The 23,403-nt window shown below is 38.5% G+C and overlaps 1 protein-coding gene across 5 annotated transcripts in view; it reads left to right on the plus strand.

The window, feature by feature from the left end:
* The window catches only part of DENND1B (DENN domain containing 1B), a 161,443-nt gene that overhangs the window by 50,938 nt on the left and 87,102 nt on the right, over positions 1-23,403 (plus strand). For all 5 annotated transcript variants that reach the window (XR_012836571.1, XM_075760165.1, XM_075760164.1 and 2 more), the window contains exons 4-5: positions 6,278-6,327; positions 15,857-15,976. Coding sequence is in view for 4 of the 5 variants with exons in the window: in XM_075760165.1 (XP_075616280.1) it covers positions 6,278-6,327; positions 15,857-15,976 (170 nt within the window). In the remaining variant the exon portion in view is untranslated. The remainder of the gene's footprint in view (positions 1-6,277; positions 6,328-15,856; positions 15,977-23,403) is intronic.

The following is a 23,403-nucleotide window of genomic DNA, read 5'->3' on the forward strand; positions in this document are numbered from 1 at the left end:
TTCTTCTCAATGTCAGTCATAGGCTGTAGGGCCTCTCCAGTTGTAGTCTGCATGTGAGCCAGCTAAATGAGGATCAAAAATTGCTCTCAGCAGTGGAGCAGAACCTGTGTTCTGTGGGTCGAAACAATCTACGATTGTAGGAACGCGCACATAGCTCAGCTTAGTGGAGTGTTAATCTTTCTTGAATCCCTTAGTGACAACTTCTGCTGCATGGTCCAGAATCACCTTCCCTTTTCCATGTTTGTCAGGGATGTTTGAACTCCTATGTGTCAGCTGTATCAGGATAGGATTAGGTGTCAGAAAACTCAGCACTACCTGTAAGTTACTCTGAAAATTGTGAGATGAAAAGAGCTGGTCTGTTTTGAGGGAGCTGCGACTGCACAAATTTTCTTTTTTATCTTCTGGGAATGAAAGTATTGCAGCAGGTAGAGCTTAGAGGGCGCATCTACGGGTCTGTGTTTTGCCACCCATGCAGCACTGAAACTCCTGTGTTACCCAGTTGTGTTACCCACACCATTTTACCTCATGACTGTGGTGTCACGCTGCAAATGGTGCTACGTGCACGTGACTTTGGTGAGAGTACCTCATACATATGACTAGTAAGCCAATTAGTAATTGCTATTAAATATTAACATTTCCCTGAAACAGTTTCAGACAATTCTTCATATTTTACCTTCAGACCAAGAGGAAAATTTGAAAGGCAAAAATGCAGAAAGTTAACTACTGATTGTGTTTGTTTCCAGTGTGCAAAGTGGGACTCGTTGCTAAGTCTGGAAAACTCTTTTGTTGCAAATGATTCATAAAGGTTGGAGAAAGCTGTTACTTGTGTTGCAGAGAGCTTGTTAGAATCACGTAGTTGTATGCTTCTGCTTTCCGGTCCCTTCTTCACAAATAGCCTTGAACTCTTGAAAATTCTAAATTATATGTACACTTTATTTAACAAATATGGAAATAATAGCTAAAATATTTTAAAACAGAGCTTTCTGACTTTTAAAAAAGGTAAAAAAAAAAAAAGCCATGTAATTTAGTGCTTCATTCTTGCAACAATGAAGTTCTGTAACCTTAAGGTACATTTAAAAAATTTATTTATTAAGAGCTTTGCATCTCCACCCTAAACCATTTGTATTTAATTTGTGTATTCGTCTTTGCTTTAAGTGTTCGGAAAGCAGCTGATAATTTTTTTTTTTTAACCTTACAGAACTACTAGATAATCACTGAATTATGTACTTTGGAGAGAGGCACATAGAGGTTAAAAATAGTTACGAAGGCCTGATAACGACTTCCATACTTTAGACCTTTGGATTTCCGTGAATGTAATCTAAGATTAAAATTGTTTATTATGCAAACCAGTTGGGCTTTTCTTTATTGTAGCTACAATTTTATGATGAGATTTTTAACAGAGGTAAGAGCTAAGTCTTTGAAATATAACTACGGCTGCTGGCTTCACATGAGTCCCTGCTGTGGGCGTGCATGGCTTCAGAGGAAGGAAAAGGAAGAGTCAGTGGCAAGGACAGAGCTTGCCTTTTCATCAGCTGTTTTATGTGACAGCGTTAGAATTTCACCTTCGTTGAGCCATAGTGATGAAGAGCTCAACACTGCAAGATGCTAAGCAGCCTGGCTTTGATTTAAGAATGAACCTAAATCTGTGCTTAACTTCAAGCATTTAAATATTCCCACTGAAGTCACTGGTTTGAGTCAGAAATACCCATCACAATGGTCTTAAATCTCAAGTAGATCTCTTGTTTGTATGTTTGGACTGGTGCGGGTGACTGAAAACTGTGGTACAGAATGGTGAAATAGTCCTCTTCAAGGAAAGATCAGAGAGCAAGTTGTGTTAAGAGTGAAGAAGTGAGGACATTGGAGTTGGAGGTGGAGATTAGAGTAGGGAAAACTGCTGAGAAGAACCAAAAGAGAGATTTGCAGTCAGGTGTTTCCAGAGAAGACATTTAACGAGGGGTTAGTGGGGAGAAGAGAGTAGTCTGGTTTCTTGCCCAGAGATGCTCTTTCCACGTGTAGAATGGAGCTGGGGGAGAACCCGCCTGCTTGCTTGAGAAACAGTCTTAAGCTGCAGATAAGCACAGAAATAGTTGGAAGGTAACAGGACTGTCTTTTAAAAAACAGTGTCTAAACTACTATTTATGAAGTGGTTCAGCATTTTTAGATACCTTGAAATTTTCCTATCAGGGAAGGTTTTCAATTCTTTCATAGGGATGCACTTGGAAAAATCAGGTTCTTTTCCCTCCCCACTTAAATGCAAACTGCAGAATATGTTACTATAAGAAAAAAAAAAATGCTGGGTTGAATAGTTTCCACATCCTTCTAACCTTAGAAATTAATGAGGTTAAGCTTCAATACTTAAATATTTCAGTAGTATTAAGTGATGAACTTAATTTCTGTCAATTCAGCAAGTCATCGGGGCTCATCTACATAGAGAAAGGTAATCTGTTGAAATGCGTAAGTTAAAGTGAAAAAACCCACTCATATCTGTGTAGAGGTACATTATGAAGCTGATTCTGTAATATATATCAAATCTGATATAATTTTCCTGTAGAAGCAGCTCCTATACCTTTTTCCATCTGTAGTGAGATCTCATTGTGTCTTGTTCAAGTGGAAAAAGAAATGAGTATCTTCCCAACTCACTGTGCTCTACAATGGGTGCTGAACAGCCATGAAGGTTTCATACGCTTGTATCAATTGACTGTGATGTTATTTAAAAAAAAAACAAACTGTTTTCTCATTAGTAAGGAATATGGCATATATCTTGAATCTAACCAACATGACTAACAATTTCACTTAAGGGCAAAATTGTGAGTTATCAAGAGCTTCTTTTCAGAAAACTGGTGCGTATGAGTGCACAAGCATTTACATTGCTTTATAAAATGATGATACACAGAATTAGCTGTATGGGTATCAAAATAAGCAAGGAACTGTTGCTTATTTTAAATTCTTACTTTTTAGGCTTCTCTGATATCATCTCAATGTAGAGCCAGTGAGCATGGCCAGGCTCTAGTTGTGTAGAGCAGTTGGTGAAAGTGAATTAATAAAACCGCTGGACCATGAGCCTGTGAGAGTGCAAGTTTCTGCTGCTGTGCTATAGGCATAAAGGAAATGTTTTCTTAAATACCATTTCCGGTTTTGTTTAAACTTTTCGAGACTGAAACGGCACACTGTAGTTCACATGATATTTTATAATTTTCTTTTTTTCTCATGGAGCTTGTACAAGGAATGAGATAGTTATCCTTTAACTTAACATCTACAGTTGCATACACAATTGGGTTTAATCGTTTATTTGGTGTTTGAAAGCAAATAGATAATCTTTTACTTGTGGATTTGTTTTTTTTTTTCAAAATCATTATCCTTTTCCCTCTGTATACAATTTCTTTCCTTTATGACACAGTGACCATTTCTGAAAGCAATGATACTGTGAGAGAAAGAGGAGGATATAATCATGGGACAAGTCAATCAAGGATATTTTGCTTTCTGAAGACTTGTACCATTTTCAGAAATAAACACATACTTTTATGAAGCTATAAAACTAAAAGACAATAAATACGTTATTCATCTTCCGAGACTGTGTATGTTGACTCAAGAGGAAGTCCTGACTGAGTAATGGATCCTTGAAAATTGTGACCTATTTGGAGACAAAGCTCAAATTTTATTCAATAGAGAGGTTACTGGAAGTACCAGCTGTAATTGTACACTAATAGTGACTGCGTATGTGAATGTGTATATAATGTCATTTGCATTTTAAATTTGTCTAGGAGCTTCTTGGGGGCATCTTGTTTTCTTCCATTTTAAAAATCTGAATAGCACCTGTAATTAAGGGAGAAAACTGAGCCCTGGAAGCTAGGTAGGACTTCCATCTATTGATCTGTGTAAACCCGGCTTACGCTGTCAGGGGAGCAGCAGTCAACTGCTGAGCTGCTTTGTCACTGACATAAGCTGAGAGGGGATGAGAGGGGATTTTTTTTTCTTTTTTTTTTTTTTTTTTTGTCTATACTGTTTATACACCAGTCTATAGACCTGCTGGCTGGTTGAATTTTAAAGAGTGCGGAGGTTTAAAGACTTGTCCCCTGAGGGATGCTCCTGCCAGTTGGGAAGCGAGCTGAGGCTGCTCTGCAGAAGTTGTGCGCACGTGTGCTGGCTGGGGGAGGGACGGAGCGGAGCTGGGGGAAGCACCGTCCTGCAGCTCAGCCTGGAAAACGCTACAAAACATACCCATAATTTTCAGGTTGCTCAGTCAAAATATTGAGCTAATACCTTTGGTTTTTTTGTTTTTGTTTTCTTTTTCTTGTATTCTCTCAGAATAAATTATCACACAACGGGGAACATAAATGAATACATTTCCATACCAAATTCTGAGTCGGTGCTAGGCTCACCAGGCAGCAGTTAAAATCCTTGGTAGTAAGGAGAAAATCACTTCCTATAGCGTGAGACTAGGTGCAGATTTGGAAAGAGAATTTAAATAGAATATAAAATACTATTTTTTTGGAACGGGAAAAACAAGCTTTATGAGACTGAAGTAAGAGCCTATCTGGAAACGTTTAGGAAAATTCTGAGTTAAAAGTTTTGATGAGTCTGTTCTGCTAGCTTTCTTTTGTTAGAGTTTATTATTACTACTACCGGCGTCATGTATGCTTGTTTCCTGCCTACAGAAATGAAAATGTTTATTTGCTCTATTTGTATGTTGTTCCTCAGGCTTCCACAGTGGCCACTCACAGCAGTCAGGATGGTGCTTGAGCAGTTTCTTTCGGAGAATATTATATATACAGCTATTGTTCATAATTAAGTTAATAACCTTTCTCAAAACACCATATATGGCTTTCGTATCCTCCTTTATCTGTCCTGACAAAATAAAAGTTCCAAAGATTTCTTCAACTCTCTTGTACGACTTAGGAATTCTAAAAAAAGTGACTTTTCCATTTTGTACTGTGTGACGATTTACTGGGGCACCCGTCATGTTGCAACTAGCATATGCATGTTGTATTCGGAGGCTTTTTTTTCCTGAACTATTTGTCCCTTGCTGATTAACTTGCACGGGTTCTTCATTTTTGCACCAGCCACTGAGCCAGGCAAATGTTTGAAGTAAATAGTCATTGTGGTGTGTAGGAATTTAAATACATAACTTCCCCTAATGGGGGCTGACTGTTCAACGTGCAGTAAACAGGGAGTTCAGGCTGGAGAGTGCTAACATCTTAGATCAAATTCTTAAACCCCCATGTGCAGCTCTGGAAATTTGCAGTCAGTACACGTTTTTCTGAAGACGCACGCCTTGTGGGATGATAACTCGTGCATACAGCGGTAGGTCTGCCACGGAAAGGGAGTTCTGTAGCTTTGCTGACCAACTGTGTTGATGATGTCCGTCTCTTAGCTGAAGCATTTCACTGAGGGTTTGTTTTCCCAGTTGGGAACAAGGAAATAAAACCTGGGTTTCTGGCATCTGATAAGGTCATTGTTTAATGTTTGCTGCTACCTGATTTGGTAATTCCCTTTTTTAAAAAAAGAAAAATATTGACTAGCTTGAGAGCATTTTTATATTTTAATTAACACATTTTATTTGCTACTAAACAGCTTCTTAAATAAAATTCTGCAAGAGTGACGTTATCCTTTCATATTGTGGCACGAATGTAGATCCGGTGGATTTCCACCCCTTTCCCTTTATTAATAGCGAGGCTTGCTCGTGAAACCCAAAGGGTTAATCGTATAATTTCTCCTTTGGACCAGCAGACGATTTCCATCATTTTCAGCATTTGACTATGGAACATGTATAGAGTTGTTATACCTCTCTGTAATTCATTCTGCTGCCAACTTCATTCCCTTTTCTCTGCCTGCATTTTAATTGAAACAACATTTGTATTTTTGAGCCAGGATCTGTCAGAAGTCCCTGTGGCTAGTCTGTGGTACAAGTAGCAGCAGACGTGGCTTACCCATATGGTGTGGTGCTTCTTGTAAAATCCATATGGCCTTGTTGAAGGGAATCCCAGCGGGGATGTGAAGGGTGTTAATACCCTTCAGGCCAGGCCTTTCCCTCCTGGGGCTTCTATGGCATTGTCTTTGCAATCTGCCAAAGCACAAACTTAATTCCTTTTTAATAATCAATTATTTCAGTCCAGGAACGTGTGCTGTATTTTTTCCAATCATATATTCCCTGAATTTATTATTTGTTATGAGTATTTTTCGATATTTTTTTAAAAGCAAGCTGTAGGGCAGTTGCTGGCTAATACAGATAAAAGCCTCTTCAAAATCCTAACTTCATTTCTTTTACTTGTATTTACAGGAAGTGCTGAACAGTGTTCCAAAGTTCTGCTTTCCTTTTGACGTTGAAAGGTATGTGTTACAGTTATAGTTTATTTAAAAATATTTGGTAGAAAGTGATACTTAGCATAATGGCAAGGAAAGATTTAAAGAAGAGGAAAACATACTGTACTCCTGAAACTTGCACCTGCGGATGAGAAGAACACGTCCTTTGTGTTCAAGTACGTATGAAATCACTAGCAGGAAATTATCATAGCAAAATGCAACCTTTACAGAATTTTAGGGATATCTCTTTCAAGATAGAGCTACGTTCCAGCTCCCAGTTTTGTCCATTATAATTGTAAACACCATCTGTGTTAATATAAGGATATAACATAGTTTCCTTCAAATGGCAAGCATCATAAAAAAAAAAAAATGTTACGGTGCACCAGGGTATAAAAGACGCACCGAGCCGTACTGAAAACGTGTTGTTTGAGTTCAAAGAAATTAAGACTTTAATTGCATGGAAGTAACTGAATATGCAATTGATTTTTCTCAGAGAAGAATCAGGACCATTATTTATAATTAATTAGCCCTTACCTTTCTGGTATCAGTTGTAGTGTGGCTTCCATGTAATGCTGCCCGTCATTTAAATTGTTCATATAAAACATTTTTATTAATTAACATATTTAGGTTTGTCAAAATAATTAATGGTAATTAATGAAATCAATTGTACTCACTCAGTTTGGAAAACTCATATTGTCCAAATCAGCAAGGTTGAATTAGAAGCTTGATTTGCATAATTAATGAAAGATACACCCAGGTAGTGTGCAGGCTGAGCTGGTTTCAGAACAACGTTGGCATCAGATGGAGACTCAAAGATGAGAAGCATCTATCGGGTGCAAGAAGCCACTGTCCGTGGAATAAAAGATGGTGTGGGTATAGAGGAAAGAAGAGAGGCTTTGCAGAAAAACACACTGGCAAAGTAAAGATCTTCATAAACACAACTTCCCTGAAGTAAACTAGGTTCATTTAATCTTTTATAGTTGAATTTAATTAAGTTGTCTGGGTTTTGAACTGGTTAAGCTCACTGTCCTTTAAGCTGTTTTAATGACAACTAATACGGTTTTCAGTGTTGGCTTTAAAGCATTAAAGTCTTTAATGTGCTTAAGATATGTACAGAATTGTTTAAAATTGGTAATGAAGATGAATAATGGAAATAAAATTTGAGGATAACGGAAAAAGGTGAGGTTCTGTTGCTGCCATCCAGTGGCAAGAAGATAATCAGTGGCAGCAAATAATTATTTTCAAATAACTCGTCTTGCGTTAACTATTTCTGTTGAACCATTCAGAAGACACTTAGTTGCTTGTATGAGATGGATAAGCTTAATCGATAAAATGTGGGAATACATGAATTTGTAGCATAGGTAGGTATGTATTTCAGCTGAGTATCCAAAGGAGGGGGTGAAATGAAGGAAAAAAGAAAAAGTTATGGGATGTTTGTTGTTTGTCTGTTAATACCCTCCCGTGCCCCCCTCCCAGACATGCTTTTTGACCCTTGGCCTTATTCTCAAATGTAAAACAGTGCTCTCAAAAGTGCAAAATTCCTACGAATTTCATAAAAATTGGCAGTTGGGCAGAGGAAGGAGAGGTTCTTGGAAGCTGCGGTAGACTGATGAGGGGAACAAACCCGACGTGCTCGGTCTGGCCAGCTGACTGCTCAGGCTGGACCGCAGCATCTTTAAAATCAGCCGCCGCACTCGCGGCTTCCTGTGTAGCTGGGAGCTGAGTTTCAGGGGATTTGTGGGAGAGCCAAAGGCAGTGAGACATCACGGGAGAGTAAAAGAGCACGGACGAAGAGGAGGGGCAGAGCTATTGTGGGGAAAAGGACAGAAATACTGGAAGCTCATTCAAGAAAGCAGGTGGCTGTTTACTGGCAAGCTGTTTGTGTGAACAACTCACTGGCTGTGTGGTGGATGTACCAGTTACTACTCTCTTCAGATGTTTTCTATAGTGTAGACGTATATTACCACTTTTTTTAAAAGAAAACTGTTCAGTTGTGTTCTTTCTCAGTTTTATTTTTTGTTTTGAAATTTAGACTGATAGAGAAGTAGTGAGAAAAACACTGCTGTAGCTCCTTTTTATATGGCTTTTTTACAGTGGATATTTAAGATGTGACAAGCATTTTAGTTTTTGTCTAGCCATAAATATGCCTTTCACTTGTCTGGTGAATCTCTCTCTCTCTCTATCTATATATATAAAAATGTATTTATATAAAAATATATATATTTTCTTCTTGTGCAGAGGATCATGACAGACCATACACCTAATATCCCCGAGTATGTTATAATGACAATTCCTGTACAGAAAGCTTCGATTGAAGTGAAACACAAAGCATCTGTTTCATTGATTGAGCATACTGTACTTCAGAGACCATAGTTTCCCAACCTGTATCATTTGTACTATACATACATAAACCACTTCAAGCACTAACTGATCCTAGGAAGAGCTAGAAATTACCAGTGCAAAAGTGATAACTTCCACTGCTGCGGCTGATCAAGATACCTAGAATAAAAAAATGTGACTCTATTCCATAGATTGCTTCAGAGTTCCTACTGTACAGCAGAGTTGAAGGGAATGGAGTGTCTTTTCTGTTAACTAGCTAAATAAAACTCATTAAAGTAGGAAATCTATATTCTTCAAATTATGGAAATAGGAAAATTAAAGCACTGTTAAAGCACACTGGTAAATCGTTGTCACCTGTTTTCCTCCACCTCACCTGTATTAGTGAATGAATTGAAAAGTGAATGAAATGAGAACATGTATTTGATTTTGTTTTGTTCACTATGCTACAGTGATCATAGAGATCCAGATTTGGTTCTTACTATTTGATGCTGCGTACATCATCCCACCAGACATACTTACTTTATCTTTTATGCAGATGTTATAAATAGCTGTACACTACTCATTCTAGTTGTCAAAAGTACATACTGCGAATGGTGATTAAAAATCTATGGCTAACTCCCATTAAATTTAAACTGAAAGTCAAGCCAAAAAAGGCACAATGGTGTAATGTGTTGCCCGTGACTTAAACTTTGAGTTTTATATATAATTTTTATTGAAAGCAAGCACATAGTTTCATTACTACTGGTTATGGCTTACATTTTATTTTGAATGAGTTAAGAAATTAATTGCATCATAGAAGCTCTTGAGCTTTTGCTCCAAGAACCTATGTCTTTTTTTTTGTGAATAAATGATTTTAGGCTTAATAAATGGCACAATTGTATAGCCTTCTAACAGTTTGCTTGTAGATATTCATGAATAAGTTCCCTTTTCTCTGCTGCAGGATTCCTTTCTTTGTTTCTGTGTATATATAATAGGAGGATTTAACATTTGAGAATGTAGAGATTTTAATTTCCTTTTAGTGTTTGCTAAACTAATACTAATACATCAGAAAAACCACCTTGTCCTCTCTTTTGTTCCTGGAATTCTTTATGCATATTCTGTATGGTTTTCTTCACTTCTCTTTCTCCAGCGGTCTTGTGTATTTTCACTCTCAACCCAAAACTCAGGTATAATTTTGCAGAGAGCCCACACCTCGATCTCTACACCCATCAGTTACTTAGCTGGATGATGACGAGTGAGCATGCAACTTCTCCTCTTGTTCCTTTTGGCCCCATTTTAAATTCAGTTCTAAGTTGTGCTACATCGCTGCTTGATCCCTCAATTTTACCTGTGCTTTGAATCATTTATCTCTGCCATAAATACTTCCCCTCGCTCCTTCCATTCCTTATCTTTTCCCTTTCAGGATGCATTTCTTTTGCTGAATGTGTAGCCTGCATGGCTTTTTAGCTAAAACACTTTGGAAACTGTCCGTAGGATCAGCACGGAGACAATGATAGGTACCTCATTAATTTCCCCTACTGTGCTCGCCCGATCGCAGGAAGTGTATTTTGGAGTGTACGAAGTGGCTCTCATCTACTGCTGATACTGTAGAAGATTTCTCATTAGCAGTAAAATATTGCTCAAGTGTGGGAATTACTGTGCATGTTATTTAACTCATAATCTATTAGGGTCAATGAGTAATGATGGCAGAAGTGACATCATTTTAACTCTTCTGTTCCCGTTGGTATTTCTGGTAAAAGTCCGTGTGCAGAAACCCAGCTGTGATCAAGACAAGTGCAGAACAATGGCTGGAGAGATCATTGGATTTGCAGATCTTGTGAAAGGCAATTATAGGATACCTTACACAAAAATTTTTGCCTTCCAAGTAAATAGTTGAGAATGAAAAATAAATTGAGAACATACTTCAAGCTGTACAGGTGAAGATAAATAATTGTAGCATTTCCTGTACACATCAGTCATTCCAGTCAGTTTGCAGGACAGGTTGTGAACTCAAAAATGCAGCAGCAGTTTTATACAATTGAGTTCTTTCCATCCGTTAGCTCATTGTATTATGGTTTGTGCGTATGTAATATCAAATGTATGTGCAAGAGAGAAGCCTTTGTAAGGACAGGTTGCAGCATGAACTGTACACCGTGGAAGAGTGTAACTCTTGGTTTCAAATGTGGGTTATTTGGTGTCCGTGTGTGTGCAGCAGTGGACCCATCTGAGATGAAACCTGGGCACACTGAGGGAGCCACGGTGTGCTCCGGTAGACCCTGGGCCAGGTACAATGGCCAGGGCCCCTGGACGGAGCGAGCTTGTGCTGCAACTTCAATACACCCAGTGAGACTCTTTACTAACTAGTTGTGGTTTCTTTTAATGTTTCTGTTTTGAAAACGTAACCCCGATTATAAACTAACTATGCTTTTTATTTGTGGGAATTTCCTTATTTGGCGGCAGCTTTGTACGTTTTCATATTTTTTTGTGGTTTTCTTCCTGTTCTTTTTCTTTCTCACGTGTCAGGAGTTGGGGTTGCTGGGAAGCAGACCTCAAGTCAGATAGCTCCGTTGGAGCAGAGGAACCCTCCCCACGGGGAGCCTGAGCTGTGGCGTCATGGGTCGTGGCATGGGCTTGGAACTGGAGAACACAGTCCCTGAAACTTGGATTTGGGGATAGCAATTAGTTGCAGGAGACGGCCCAACCTAGGGTTACCCAGTCTCTCCATCAGCTTGTACCACTACCTTAACATCTGTTTTTCGCATTCCTGCTTTAAATGGTTTCTAATCTATTCTCTGATCTGGTGACAATTAGGGTGAATGACTGGTAGGGTTTGCTTTTCAGCATCAGATTGGGAGATGAAATACATTTGAAATTTTCAGGGTTAGATAGCAGCTGTCAAAGCTTTAATCAGAACTGTAGACTTCAGTTACATTGGTCAAGTACATGTACATGATGCTTTATAATTAATGATGTCAATAACTGAATTTTCTTTTAAAAATAAGTCGTCAAAGTCTGGGTTCTCATGCATAAAGTCTTACATTTTTTTCAAACTCACTGAAGAAAGCGAACTCTGAAAAATCTCTCTGAAATTCAAAAGCCTTTAAAAATTCCTAAAATTTGAAGAAAAAATAATTTCAATCATCTGCATCCTAAACAGATTAATTTGGAAGAACAATAATTCTTATTGAGAGCAAGGGATAAATTTAATGATTAGACCTACTGGTTTTCATTCAAAGAAGAGATTTAATTCCTGCCTTAATCAGCTCTCTCAAGGCAGCCTTAAAATGAGGCCTGAACAAGAGCTGTAGTGTAGACAAAAATCTTTAAAATGACTCTTTACCTGCTCCACGGGTACCAAAGAGCCTTTTCTGCATTGTGTAGATATGTACTTAGAAAATTTTTAAAACTACTTTTATTCCTATAGTGAACCGTAATAACCTTGAAAGAGCCTATTGTAGTCTGCAGGGTTAACAAGTAGCTACACACATTCTTTGCTATTAGTGATTTATTATTGTTAAACGAAGATTAAATGTAAACATGCAGGGCAGGAGTTGAAAGTAAGTCAAAAGCAAGGCAGAGGAATGAGTGAGAAGGTCAGCGATGGTTGGGAACGATTTGTGCCTGCTCTCCCCGCACAAGGGAGTAGCTCGTGCTCTCTTCAAATAGCCTGCCAGAGCTGTGCTTTGCAGAAAGTTGGGGTTTTTTTTTTTAAGCTTGGCCAGTTGATCTTGCACTTCGATAGAAAGTCTGGATAACATTTTGTGTAGGGAATTCTGGTACGTAGTAATTGCGTTTTACTTGTGTTGATTTTCACATTAAGGAAGACTTGAGAGGCATGGTTGCTGTGGTTCGGTGGCAGTGCCAGGACCTGCTGCCTGCCTCGGAAGGTGAGGCTTGACTTCGGAGCTGCACTGAAACAGAGAGGCACGAGCCCCAAGGCACATAGCCAACGTTTGTCCACGTGATGGTACATCAATGTATGCGTTAAAACCGTAGTGCTAGCACTTTTTGAATGTTCTGTGTGTCTGGTTCATACATTGTGGTTACCTGTTGATACAGAGAAATCCCCAGTCGTCATTTCTTTGTTTCTGTAAGGCTTACATATATTCAGTTTTAATTCTGCTGAAGAGGAGTAAAAAACCAGTCATCCTTGCTGCCCCCAGATCTTAAGTGGAGTTTTCAAATTAGAAACCTAGAATTAATTCACTATTTTAAACTCTGATCAGAAAATGTGGTCCGGATGGATGGTCACTGGCTGCTGTAAGCTGTTCCTTTGAAGCAAATGGTACTACATGCAAACTTTTGGGTTCTTTGTGGAGATTCAGTTTTAGCCCCGGAGTTTTTCTCAGTTTGAAAATCTGTAACGTGCTGGTCACATCTCCTTCTAAACTCTGTGGCAAGTAGTTTTCAAGCTGGGCCACTTTTACACTGACTGTTGAAACATGAGGTTACCTCTCGAGCAAAGGGAAGACGTTGAGTTGGAGGTGGTGAGATGGCATCGGAATTGCCTCCCGCTGAACTGTCATAACTTGGCTGGGCTATTTTAATAGAGAATACCAGAATTTAAATCTCACTTTTAAAGTGGTCTCGTGTAGTGACATTTTTACCTATGTTTTAATTTTCCCATGCTATCTTCAGGTTTTGGGAAGGGAGGAGGCAAATAACTGAAAGCAAGAGATCCTCACTGATGTGAGTTTTCTGGGCTAAGGAATTGTGTTCAAGCAGTAACTGGGTAGTCATTTGCCTGACATACGTGAACACGGTACATTAAAAGCAACGCCTGCGTAGATGGGCATCTATTAACAATTGCTTTTTGTGAATTATTAATGATCTCTTTGGGTTAAGACGGCGCACAGAGACCCCAGCCTAACCATGCCAGGTGTTTTGTAGTGTAAGAAAAAGCCAGTTGTGGCTGCAGAAAGCTCCAAGCCTCACGGCGGGACAAGGCAGAGCAGAGAGGGTGGGAGCAGGAGGCGGCCGAGGTCGCGGTGCTACCGTCCGACCAGCTACTGCTGAATTCCTGGGTAAGCCCCTGGCCACAGCGTGCGCAGGGCTACTGAAACCATGCTGCAGGTTTCAGCGGTGATCTGCTCTCAGGAATAAAGAGGAAAATGCAAAGATGTGAAATAGAAAATTGCCTCATTGGCAGGGGAGTAGTAACGCATTGTTATTGATGGCTCTCTATTGTATCAGGCATAACATAGAGGCAGCGTGCTAGCTACAGAGAACATGAAAAATGAAGGACTGAGTGAAAGCCGTTGAGCATTTACTGTGTTTAAAGAGCGCACGAGGTTGTTCCAGTCTGTTGAAGACAAGCGAAGAAAATGCTTGTCTTAATGATTTGAGTTTAATTACTGAACTAAAGAAGTATCTTGTAATGTCATATATGCTCAGCGCAGGCTTTTGTTTCAGCTGGTCACTGGGTATTCGCGAGGGACTAGACCAAATGAGATGAGTGGGAGGCTCTGCAGTCTGGGTAGTGGTATCACGTAATGAATCTTTAAGGTTTTGTCACACACGTGTTAAGCAGTGTAAGGTACACGTGTCCATGTAACTTCTCTTGCCCTTTGATCATTTTCTACTCTTCTTTCCTAGGGGAAAACTTTTATATTTTAGTTTGGAGATTTAAAAAAGAAAACACAACAAAAACCTCAACCCACATTGCAGGGGATAAATTAAAAAAATATTTTGTGCTCTTAAATTGGAAAACAGTGAGATCTGTGATGGTTCTCAGCTTCTGTGGGCATTCATTTTCAGCTGGGCATCTAAGAAGTAACCACACATGACACATGTTAATCATAGTGCTTACTAGCAGGTGCTCAGGTATTCAGCTGTAGATGATCATGTAAGAATGGGAAAAGAACAGAGGACAATAGATTTACAGGCAGAACGCCTACTGTTTATGTTTTCAAATCTCCATGCATTCCCCGTCATAGCTTTGTTTTCATTTGTTTTTAATTAAATCTTTAAAGGTCCCTTCTAATCCAAGCCACTATGATTCATTCTATGCCCCACGTTACCTCTGCTGGCTGCAAATGCCAAGTCTGCCTAAAGCTGGTTCTCTCTGGGACATTTTGGAAAAGTGCAATATGTATTTCTGTGAGTGAACTTCAGTTTAGTGGTGTTCTGAAATGCTTACACTGAAGATATTTTGCAATTTCTATGAAGATCACTGAAGTCTGGCCACACCGAAAAGCGGGTCTGTCCCGCGCGCTCAGTGATCCTCTGCCTGAAGCTGACAAATTGCACAAGAGAGAAAGGCGTCTGGCTTGAGAGCGTAAAGCAGATAAGAGACACGTCATGGCAGAGAAGATGCCATTTCTTCTTAAATACAAATTGGGAAAAGGTTCATATTTTCAAGCAGAAAGTGGGGGGTCAGCAATGGAGGTTGGGACGGGGACCTGGAGAGGAGTACGACGAGTCAGAGGCGGCCCTGGAGGGGAGGTGGGAACTGAGAGCCGAAGGGATCAGCCTGCGCTGCTGAGGGCGTGCTGCCTGAGCAGACTTTGGGGGTGAGGGCAGTTGGAACATCAGGCAGGGAAATTGAGTGTAAACGTATTCTAAGTGGGTGCGTGTTTTGATACAGTCTTGCAGATATTATTACTTATTATTTTAGCTCTCATGCTGTTTGTTCTTGATTGTTTTCTGGCTTTTGCATTTCCAGAAGCGAACAAAGTTGCATTGGAAAATGAACTTAGCAAAAGTTGTTTGTTGGGCAATGTGTGGTGCAAAAAAGGGAGGAAGATGTGTGCGAGTGCATGGGAAGGCGATGAATTTAACCAAGGAAACTATTCTGAAGGAGGGAAAACCCTCGCCCTAGTTCCTCAATGGCTGTCTGAAGCCAGGCCTGTATTATGACAATTAATTATTTGTAGAATTTTAAACCTTTGTTTTGGTTACCATTTCCCACTGTGGAGGTGTGCACAAAGCCGACAAGCTGTGGCAGGCTTGTACCGGCTCTGCTTGGGCCTTCCTTAGGAAAAGACCTTATGGAATGCCCCCTGCGTACAGACTGGGGGCCAGACCCCGCGGAGCACGGCAGCCGGAGGCACGGCCCAAGGAAGGACCCAGGCTCCTCTGTGCCGAGGGGAGGGACTGGGGTGCAGGAGGCGGCCTGGAGGGTGGGGAGGGAGAGAAGGATGGTGAGGCTTGAGCATGAAAATTCTTGGGACCAATGACTTAAATGCTCATGTTTTATGTGATTTAGTGGTTTTATGCTCTCTATCTAATTTTTCAGGGTGTCCCAAAACCAAGTAGGACAGCATTTTACCTTCGTGCTCACCGACATTGAAAGTAAGCAAAGGTTTGGATTTTGCCGTTTGACGTCGGGAGGCAAGGTCTGCCTCTGTATTCTAAGGTAAGATAGTATAAGAAAAATTGAGTCAGGGAGCGAATATAAGAAAAATACAAGAAAAAATTATCTTTTGCAAATCCTCTGATAATGCCTTATACTTCTCTATCAGGGTGTTGTTTCTCTACAACAGTGTTACCGTTGATTTCATGTGAAAAGTAGCCCCAAGCCACATGTGATAATATTCTTGTGTAAGGCTAAATAATTCTATTTAAATAACATGAAATCTCTGCTTAAAAGCAGAGAACAATACACTGCAGCTTTAGAGGCTTTGAATATGACGTGGATATTTTTACTTTCTAATGAGATCTTTGATGAGCATCCAGTCAATTTAACAATAAAGTGCACTATTCTGTATTACTTTCCTTGCAAATACGATTTTTGGGGATATCTTCCATGTTCTTTGGCCAGAACATATCTAGTACAAGAAATGCCAGAGCCAGATAATTCTCAATAAAGAGCATGCCACTTTGTTGCAGAAGAGAGATTGATGATGGAGAAATTGAACTCAGTGAAATACTTTTGTTTCTCCCTCTGCTTTTCTTTCTTCTTCCGTAAGATAATTGTTTTGGTAATGAAAAAAACAATTCGTTTGCTGTCCTAAACCCCTTTTAATTAAATTAATTAAAAGCCAGAGTACTTTAATTAAAAGACAAATTTGCCATTTCAATTAAGAGTCTAGCAGCCTGTAATGTCCATAGAAGAAATGTGAACGTCCAGTTGAGCAGCACATGAGAAGAACAAGGTCGAAGTATAATTGCCTTCAAAATGAGAATCCCCAAACACGAGGTGAAAGAGGAGCCGTGTGCTGCCAAAGAGCCAAACCCACTGACAGCAGAGAGGCGACTTGGACAATTTTGGAGATTAAGCTAGGAAGCTTATGGAGAAAAGCAGAATATCGGGTATTTGGGCAACATGACAGTCGGGCAGTCATGGAAGGTGTCATTAGGAGGACAGACCACATGAGTTAGGGAAACAAACCCAACATCGACTTGTAAAAGAGTATCGGTGAAAGAACATGCAGAGTGGAATGTTACAGACAATACGGACCAGACAATATAGAAACTTGTAGAGTGGTGCTTAAAATTATTGGAAATATCACATCAAGACTTTTGTGAGCTTTTTAAACAGATTCCAAACTAATGTTGAGAGCTGGTACACTGGATGTTTTTAGGCAAGTAATTTAAAAATAAGTATTTGCTATAAATATTGCAAAAAAAAAAAAAAAAAATTACTATCATATAATGAAAATAGCAAAAGAAAAAGATTTCATTCTGCAAATTAATTGACTTTCTGTGATCCTGACAATACTTCTTTAATAATACTGTGGAAAGATTTAATTCTTAGGATTTTGGAGTGTATAATACTTAACCCTTTTCTCTGTGATACCTTTTGTTGATATATCTTGTTAAGACCCAGAGAGAGAACGTATATGTATGATTTTAGCTCTTTTCTCGGAGTTAACTTTTTCAACTCATCAAGCTAGAAACAAAATTTTTTACTTGTACTCCTAACATTGTCTGGCTGAGTTCTAACGCTACATAACAAATGCTTAATCAGTTACACACACCCAAGTGCACACATTTAAATGCTGTATGTGGTGCTGCATAGCAAAGGACGCAAATTCTCAGCTGGTGTAAACTTGAGTATTTCTTTTAACATTTCCCCACAGACATGCATTGGTTAAAGGTTAGTCAGTGGTCTGTTACTTGGTAAAAATAACTAGGGCAATGACAAGTGGCAAGCTATAATTTTTCACCAAACCATAATCAAAGCATTGCCTTTATTCCTTTTATTGTGACAATTTCAAATTTGCAATGCATAGCTGAATGCGTAACAGCACTAGCATTGTACTTACAGCTTGGTAGTCCGTTTCTTTCCAGTTTGTGTGTGTTGTGTTTAGCTCAGACAGAAGGAATGCATCAGTATTTCCATCTGATGTGTTTCTGCTCTGGCTCCAAGATTCATTACAAGTGACCAAGTGAAAGAAGACTCACTAGCAGATTTCTTTTGGCATTTTATCTGGCTTTCCCTTGTACATGCTTGTTGATCTTAAATTAACCAAAATCAAAGAAATCTTAACGAATGAATGCTGTCTTTATATATCAAGAGCGTGTATGCATGTTCACACTTGCTCTCTTCCATATATCAAAGTAGTAGAAATTTATTTTCGCTGAGTGTATATACACATATAATGACTCAGCTGTATGTGCAATTCAGACTCCTTGTCTGTCACAGATAATGTACACAACAGTCATAGACTGTTATATAAACACATAAATACCATGTCTAGGTACCCACCTACATATGCACACACATGTATATCGCCTCAAAGGAGTAATACATTAAGATTGCTGACTGGGGCTTTAACAGCAACAACTAGAGATAGGCAAATGCAGAAAAATTAACTACATGAAATGGTCATAAGTAACTAAAATTTAAGTAACAATCTCTGAAAAGACGAGCGGGAATAAGCCAGTTGAAGCAATGAGAAGGAAATACTCGGGAAATTTGGGCAGGCTGATGAGTGGGGAACAGGACACAGCTTTTCTCTCGTGGAAGGTACCAGGCCACGCGTTAACCTGTGCTGGGGCAGCTGAAGAGACAGGATTTGAACTGCTGAAGGGGATTCTTAACTGAAAACTGAAGAAAAGGCTGCTTGTCCTCAGGTTTTACACCAACAACCTAAAGCTGCTTCTAAGATTAAAGCCTTGTAGTTTATGGGATTTCTCTCTCTAATTCGTTCTTCATCTGAAACACTAATTAAAGGAAATCATCTCTGAGTTTTCAACCACATGGTCTTGGTTTAAACTGGATAGTTTGTGACAGAAAACATACTTGTACATCTAAAAATTCTTCTATAAGTTTTACGTTTTTTAACATTTTATATACGCGCATATATGAATTGTGTAAAAAAATTTTTCTCCCAAATCAGAATGTTTTGTTAAAGTTCTCTGTATGTTTATACAGTGAAATAAAAATCCCCCAAGGTAGCTATTTCAGGCATTTTTGTTTGAAGAACTTAATTGTGATACAAAATTGTCTAAAATGAAAATGCAAAGCTTGGCTGCAGTCGCCAAATTCAAAGTGCCCGTACGTGCAAAATCGTAGTAAGACAAGAAAATAAATCTTGGATTATACTCCAGAAGTTTCACGTGATTCCTTTGCAAGTTTTGGGGTTTTGTTTTGTTCTGTTTTCTTTAAACTGCATGGCTGCTCAGTGAAACTTTCTGAGCGAATCCTGCTGCGTCACCTCCTCCCTCTCCACAAAGTGTTGAGCTCCTGCAGCCCCGTAAGAATGAGGGATACCACAGTAGAAATATTGTCACATACCTGGTTGTGCTCATATACCATGCGGGATCTTTTCTTCTAGTTTTACTTTTCAGTTTTTAATTTAAGAAGTAATTTTGCCAGTTGAGATTTAAAGTGGCACAGCAGAAACTTCACTGTTCACTTTCAAATAATAGAAGGAGACTTAATTCTTCTGGGTATTGTTTCTAAATATCCCTGCTGTTTGCAGTAGGAATAATACTTTCTGGGTTTACGTGAAATTGTTTTTGAATTACCTGAGTGGTTTTAGTACAAAGTGCAAATAATTTGACTGAAATTTGTTTTGTTAAAAAACTTGAAACTGTTGATGGACTCTGAGGTTGACCTTATGTATCCAGAGGAATGCAAAATGCATCGTTAAAATGCTCAGTCTTAGATTTCATTAATTTTATGACTGTAAAATTGTCACCTACGTTTCCAAATGAAATGCTCTAATAAGGAAGACAGGTTTATGTGGTAAGCCTTTGTAGTTCTTCAGTTCAGACCACGCTTGAAGCTTTCTCGCTCTTCCTTTAGGCAAATCCCTTAGAAGCAGAATGTTTCAATTTTACACATTTTGTGTCAATTTTCCAGACAGAAAAGTAGCCCCTAGACATTAGACATTTAGCTACGGAAAGGCAGTTTCCTTAGTTTTATTTGATTACTAGAAGTTAGATTCCTGCTGATAGTTCAGGACTGTTAGTGGTTACCTGACTATTTGACAGAAAACATTTCCTCTCCTTTATTTAACCTTTGACTCGTGAATGTAAAAGTTTTATCAGAGCTCTAGTAGAAGCACCAGTGAGGTGGAAGTCTACTTATGGCAACAAGGGTTATGCGTGACTTTGAATAAAAGTCTGAGCTCCTGCCTTGTGGCTCATTTGGATTAAAAGAAAATGCTAAGTACGTTTTTAATTAACCATGAAATATCTTGGGCGCTTGCTTTCGTGACAGGCAGTGCCTCTACTTTTAAATAAAGACCACTGTATTCTCAACCAGGGAATAATACGTATCTATTAAAACAATATTGCATATGTTTTGATGTTATTCTTTGTTGTGGGAGAAGTGTTTTGTGGCAACTTTAGAGAAATTGTTGTATGTTGTTGGAGGTTGTCATATGTTTGTCTTGTATGTTTGTTTCTCAAAGAGTTTTTGGTTGTTATATGAGGAACGCAAAGACAATATGTACAATTAGAGGAAAAATAAACAAGAAACCAATAATGATTTCGTAGTTTAAGAACCTCAGTTATTTTTATTTGAAGTTTAGGCTTCTAAATACATTAAAGTTGAAAGTTAAAGTCCTGTTTTTCCTCTCTTTTATCTACTGTGAAGGGGCTTCATTGATAACCTTTTGACGTTTTTGTAAGACAGCTAATTAATTATGAAATACACCACTCATAAATAATTTTATGAATACAAGTATGATGGTAAGGTCTTTCTAGTAGTGAACTTTAATTTTGATTTTATCTGTTGTTAAGGTACATATTAGTGTGACAGTTTTGAGTTAGGAGTAATATATTACAGGTCTCCTCTGTTAAATTCAGTCATTTCAAAACTATTTTTTGCAGACAGTGCATTTCTGTCCTGACTTGAAAAAAATTGTCACCCAGCCTAACAGATGTCGATGGCCATTCGTGTGCTTGATGACTTTTCTGTACACAGACTAGTTCTTCTGTGCTAAATAAAGATTAAATAATTTTTCAAAATTTGCTAACAGGACAAGCTAAGAAGATTCTTTTACCTGTAATGTTCCTGGTTTTTAGCGATCATACATGCAAGTGTCAGACATAGTGCTTTTTCCAATACGATGTACTGGAGAAGGATGTAAAGCCTATATCATGGGAGTGTCCATCTAGGAATAAATCTATTTACTAGAGTAGTCCAAATAAATTAATAGGGTTGTTCACACAGATGCTTGCAAAATCAGCCCGTGATATAAGACGACAAAAATGTTGCTTGACAGCCTTGAGGATGTTACAAAATAAAAAGAGCTTATATTTGCTCTTTGAATTGAGAATCGAAAATACCACCTGATAGCTGTCTTGGTTATGAACAAACACAGCCTGTGTTTATGTTTACTTTTGAACGCAGAGATGCATTGTATATGCACACACACAAATGCTCATTATTGTTTATGAAAGCAACAAATGTAACAATTCTTTATTACACTGAATTAATAGCAATTAACAAATACATAAAAATATAAAGGGAACTTTTTTGCTTTCCAGTAGATCTTTGTAATATTTTGTTGCAGTAAGAACAGTATAGTTAAAAATATCAAGAAAAGCTTTTGCAATTAAACCGTGCTTTTGAAGAACTGAAGATTATGTGGAAAAGAAACAGGACGGGTCTTAGTGGCCTTTGGTTTCATGCCGTGTAACGTAGTGGAGTACTTGTTTCGATTTCCTTAATTTTTCAGGTTTAAGCAGCATGTTGAGATTGTATTAACCTTGTGTCTGTGGTTAAAGCGATTCCTTTTCCAGTCTTTCAGCTCAGAAAGGAAATGCATTTTTAAACTATGTTCAAGTAGTCTGTTTTTGCAATTTTTTTCTTTGCGGTTTTGTTACGTGAAGTGTTATCATCAACCTGATTTTGCTAATAGAAGAAATTTTTGTATGAGTACTCTGGTCAGCGTGCCTTGCTGTATGAAAGAAAAATCTCCCTTGGCTTTCTGTTAGGATTCATTAATTTCAAATAATGAATTTGACCTTTTTATGCATGGACTTAAAAATTGCATTTAATTTTTCTTTTCACAGTAAGAGGCGAATTGAGATCATAAATACAAGAAAGAAATATCGTTAATATTTTATTGAAGTAGGAGCCTTTATTTTTATAGAATGCTGTTCATTAATGTGCATTATGAAAAATGGATGATCAGATAAGATTTTAGAGTATTCTACAGCAAAATATGCTGGGGTGATGTACGCCACTAGTGCAGAGGTGATAGCAAAATACTGGAAAGCTTTTAGGTAATCTAACCCGTTTGTGTGTCCAGTGTCATAAAAATGCTATGTGATTTATACCTACCTGGTACCTTGACTTGGACAAGACGCTAGAACAGTGCTCCGGTCCCTGCTGTAAAACTGTTCGATAGCTCTGACATTTGCAGGCACTCTGAACGCTGTGGTGAACGATTTGTTTGCCTATCTGCGCTGCGTTTCAGCGACGTGTAAAACCAGCTTAACACGATTTCAAAAGATAATAGAGCAGGAGTCCTTGGTGGAAGAAACCTCAAAGATTAGATGTTTTAGGTGCTGTTGTGATGGGTGTTTTACAAGTGCGTGCAGCGTTCATGCCTGTAAGCAGAGTGGCCTTACACAGGTGCAATGAAGTAAATTTTGTGATTATATAAGAATATATTGAAAAGCAAATGCAATAATGTCACACCTTAACTACTGTCAACAATACCAAGCATTAAAAATGTCTGTGAGCATTAAGAGGTTGATGTAGTTCTGATTAATAGCCAGTACAATGTATGGTAAAGTGTGATAAAGGCATTAATACAGTAGGTCTAAAAGAAATCATTGCCTCTGTGTCACTTTGGCTTGGCAAGTGTAAATGCATCATGGCTTTTTTGTGCGGTGTTTTTGTGGTAGTTTTGTTTGTTTGTTTTTTTTTTTTTTCCTAAGAACCAGCAGTTAAGCATTAATAAGGATTTGTAAATAAGATTACTAGAAAATGCATAACTGTATGTTCAGACTTCTGCTGTTCTCTTTCTTTGCCTTAAGAATTAAGATCTGTTTTTAAAGCCTTGCCAGCTGCGTACTGAGGACAGAGGTGTTAGAAAGAAAACATGACCCGTCACTGGACTCACTGCACAAAAGTAGACTTGGCTTCTCTGCCAGCCAGGGTTTCCCCTAACAGGTTTCCTTTTCCTATCAGGGAAAACATTTAGGTTCTGCATACTGGGCTTTTACAGTTGCAGTTGCGTGTTTCCTGAAATATATAAATTTCAAATTTTAAGGTCTGCCCATAAAACACGCTAAAGCTTTTAAGAAATGCATTGGAACTATGTCCGTGGATTTACACTGCACAGAATGACAAAGTGTGTAGTATTGTTACATATGGGTATGAAATGTAGTAAAAACATCTCAGGCTTTATTTCCTTCGAACCTCCCTTCTAA

This window comes from Balearica regulorum, chromosome 8, assembly GCF_011004875.1.
Source record: "Balearica regulorum gibbericeps isolate bBalReg1 chromosome 8, bBalReg1.pri, whole genome shotgun sequence".
Lineage (NCBI taxonomy): Eukaryota > Metazoa > Chordata > Aves > Gruiformes > Gruidae > Balearica > Balearica regulorum.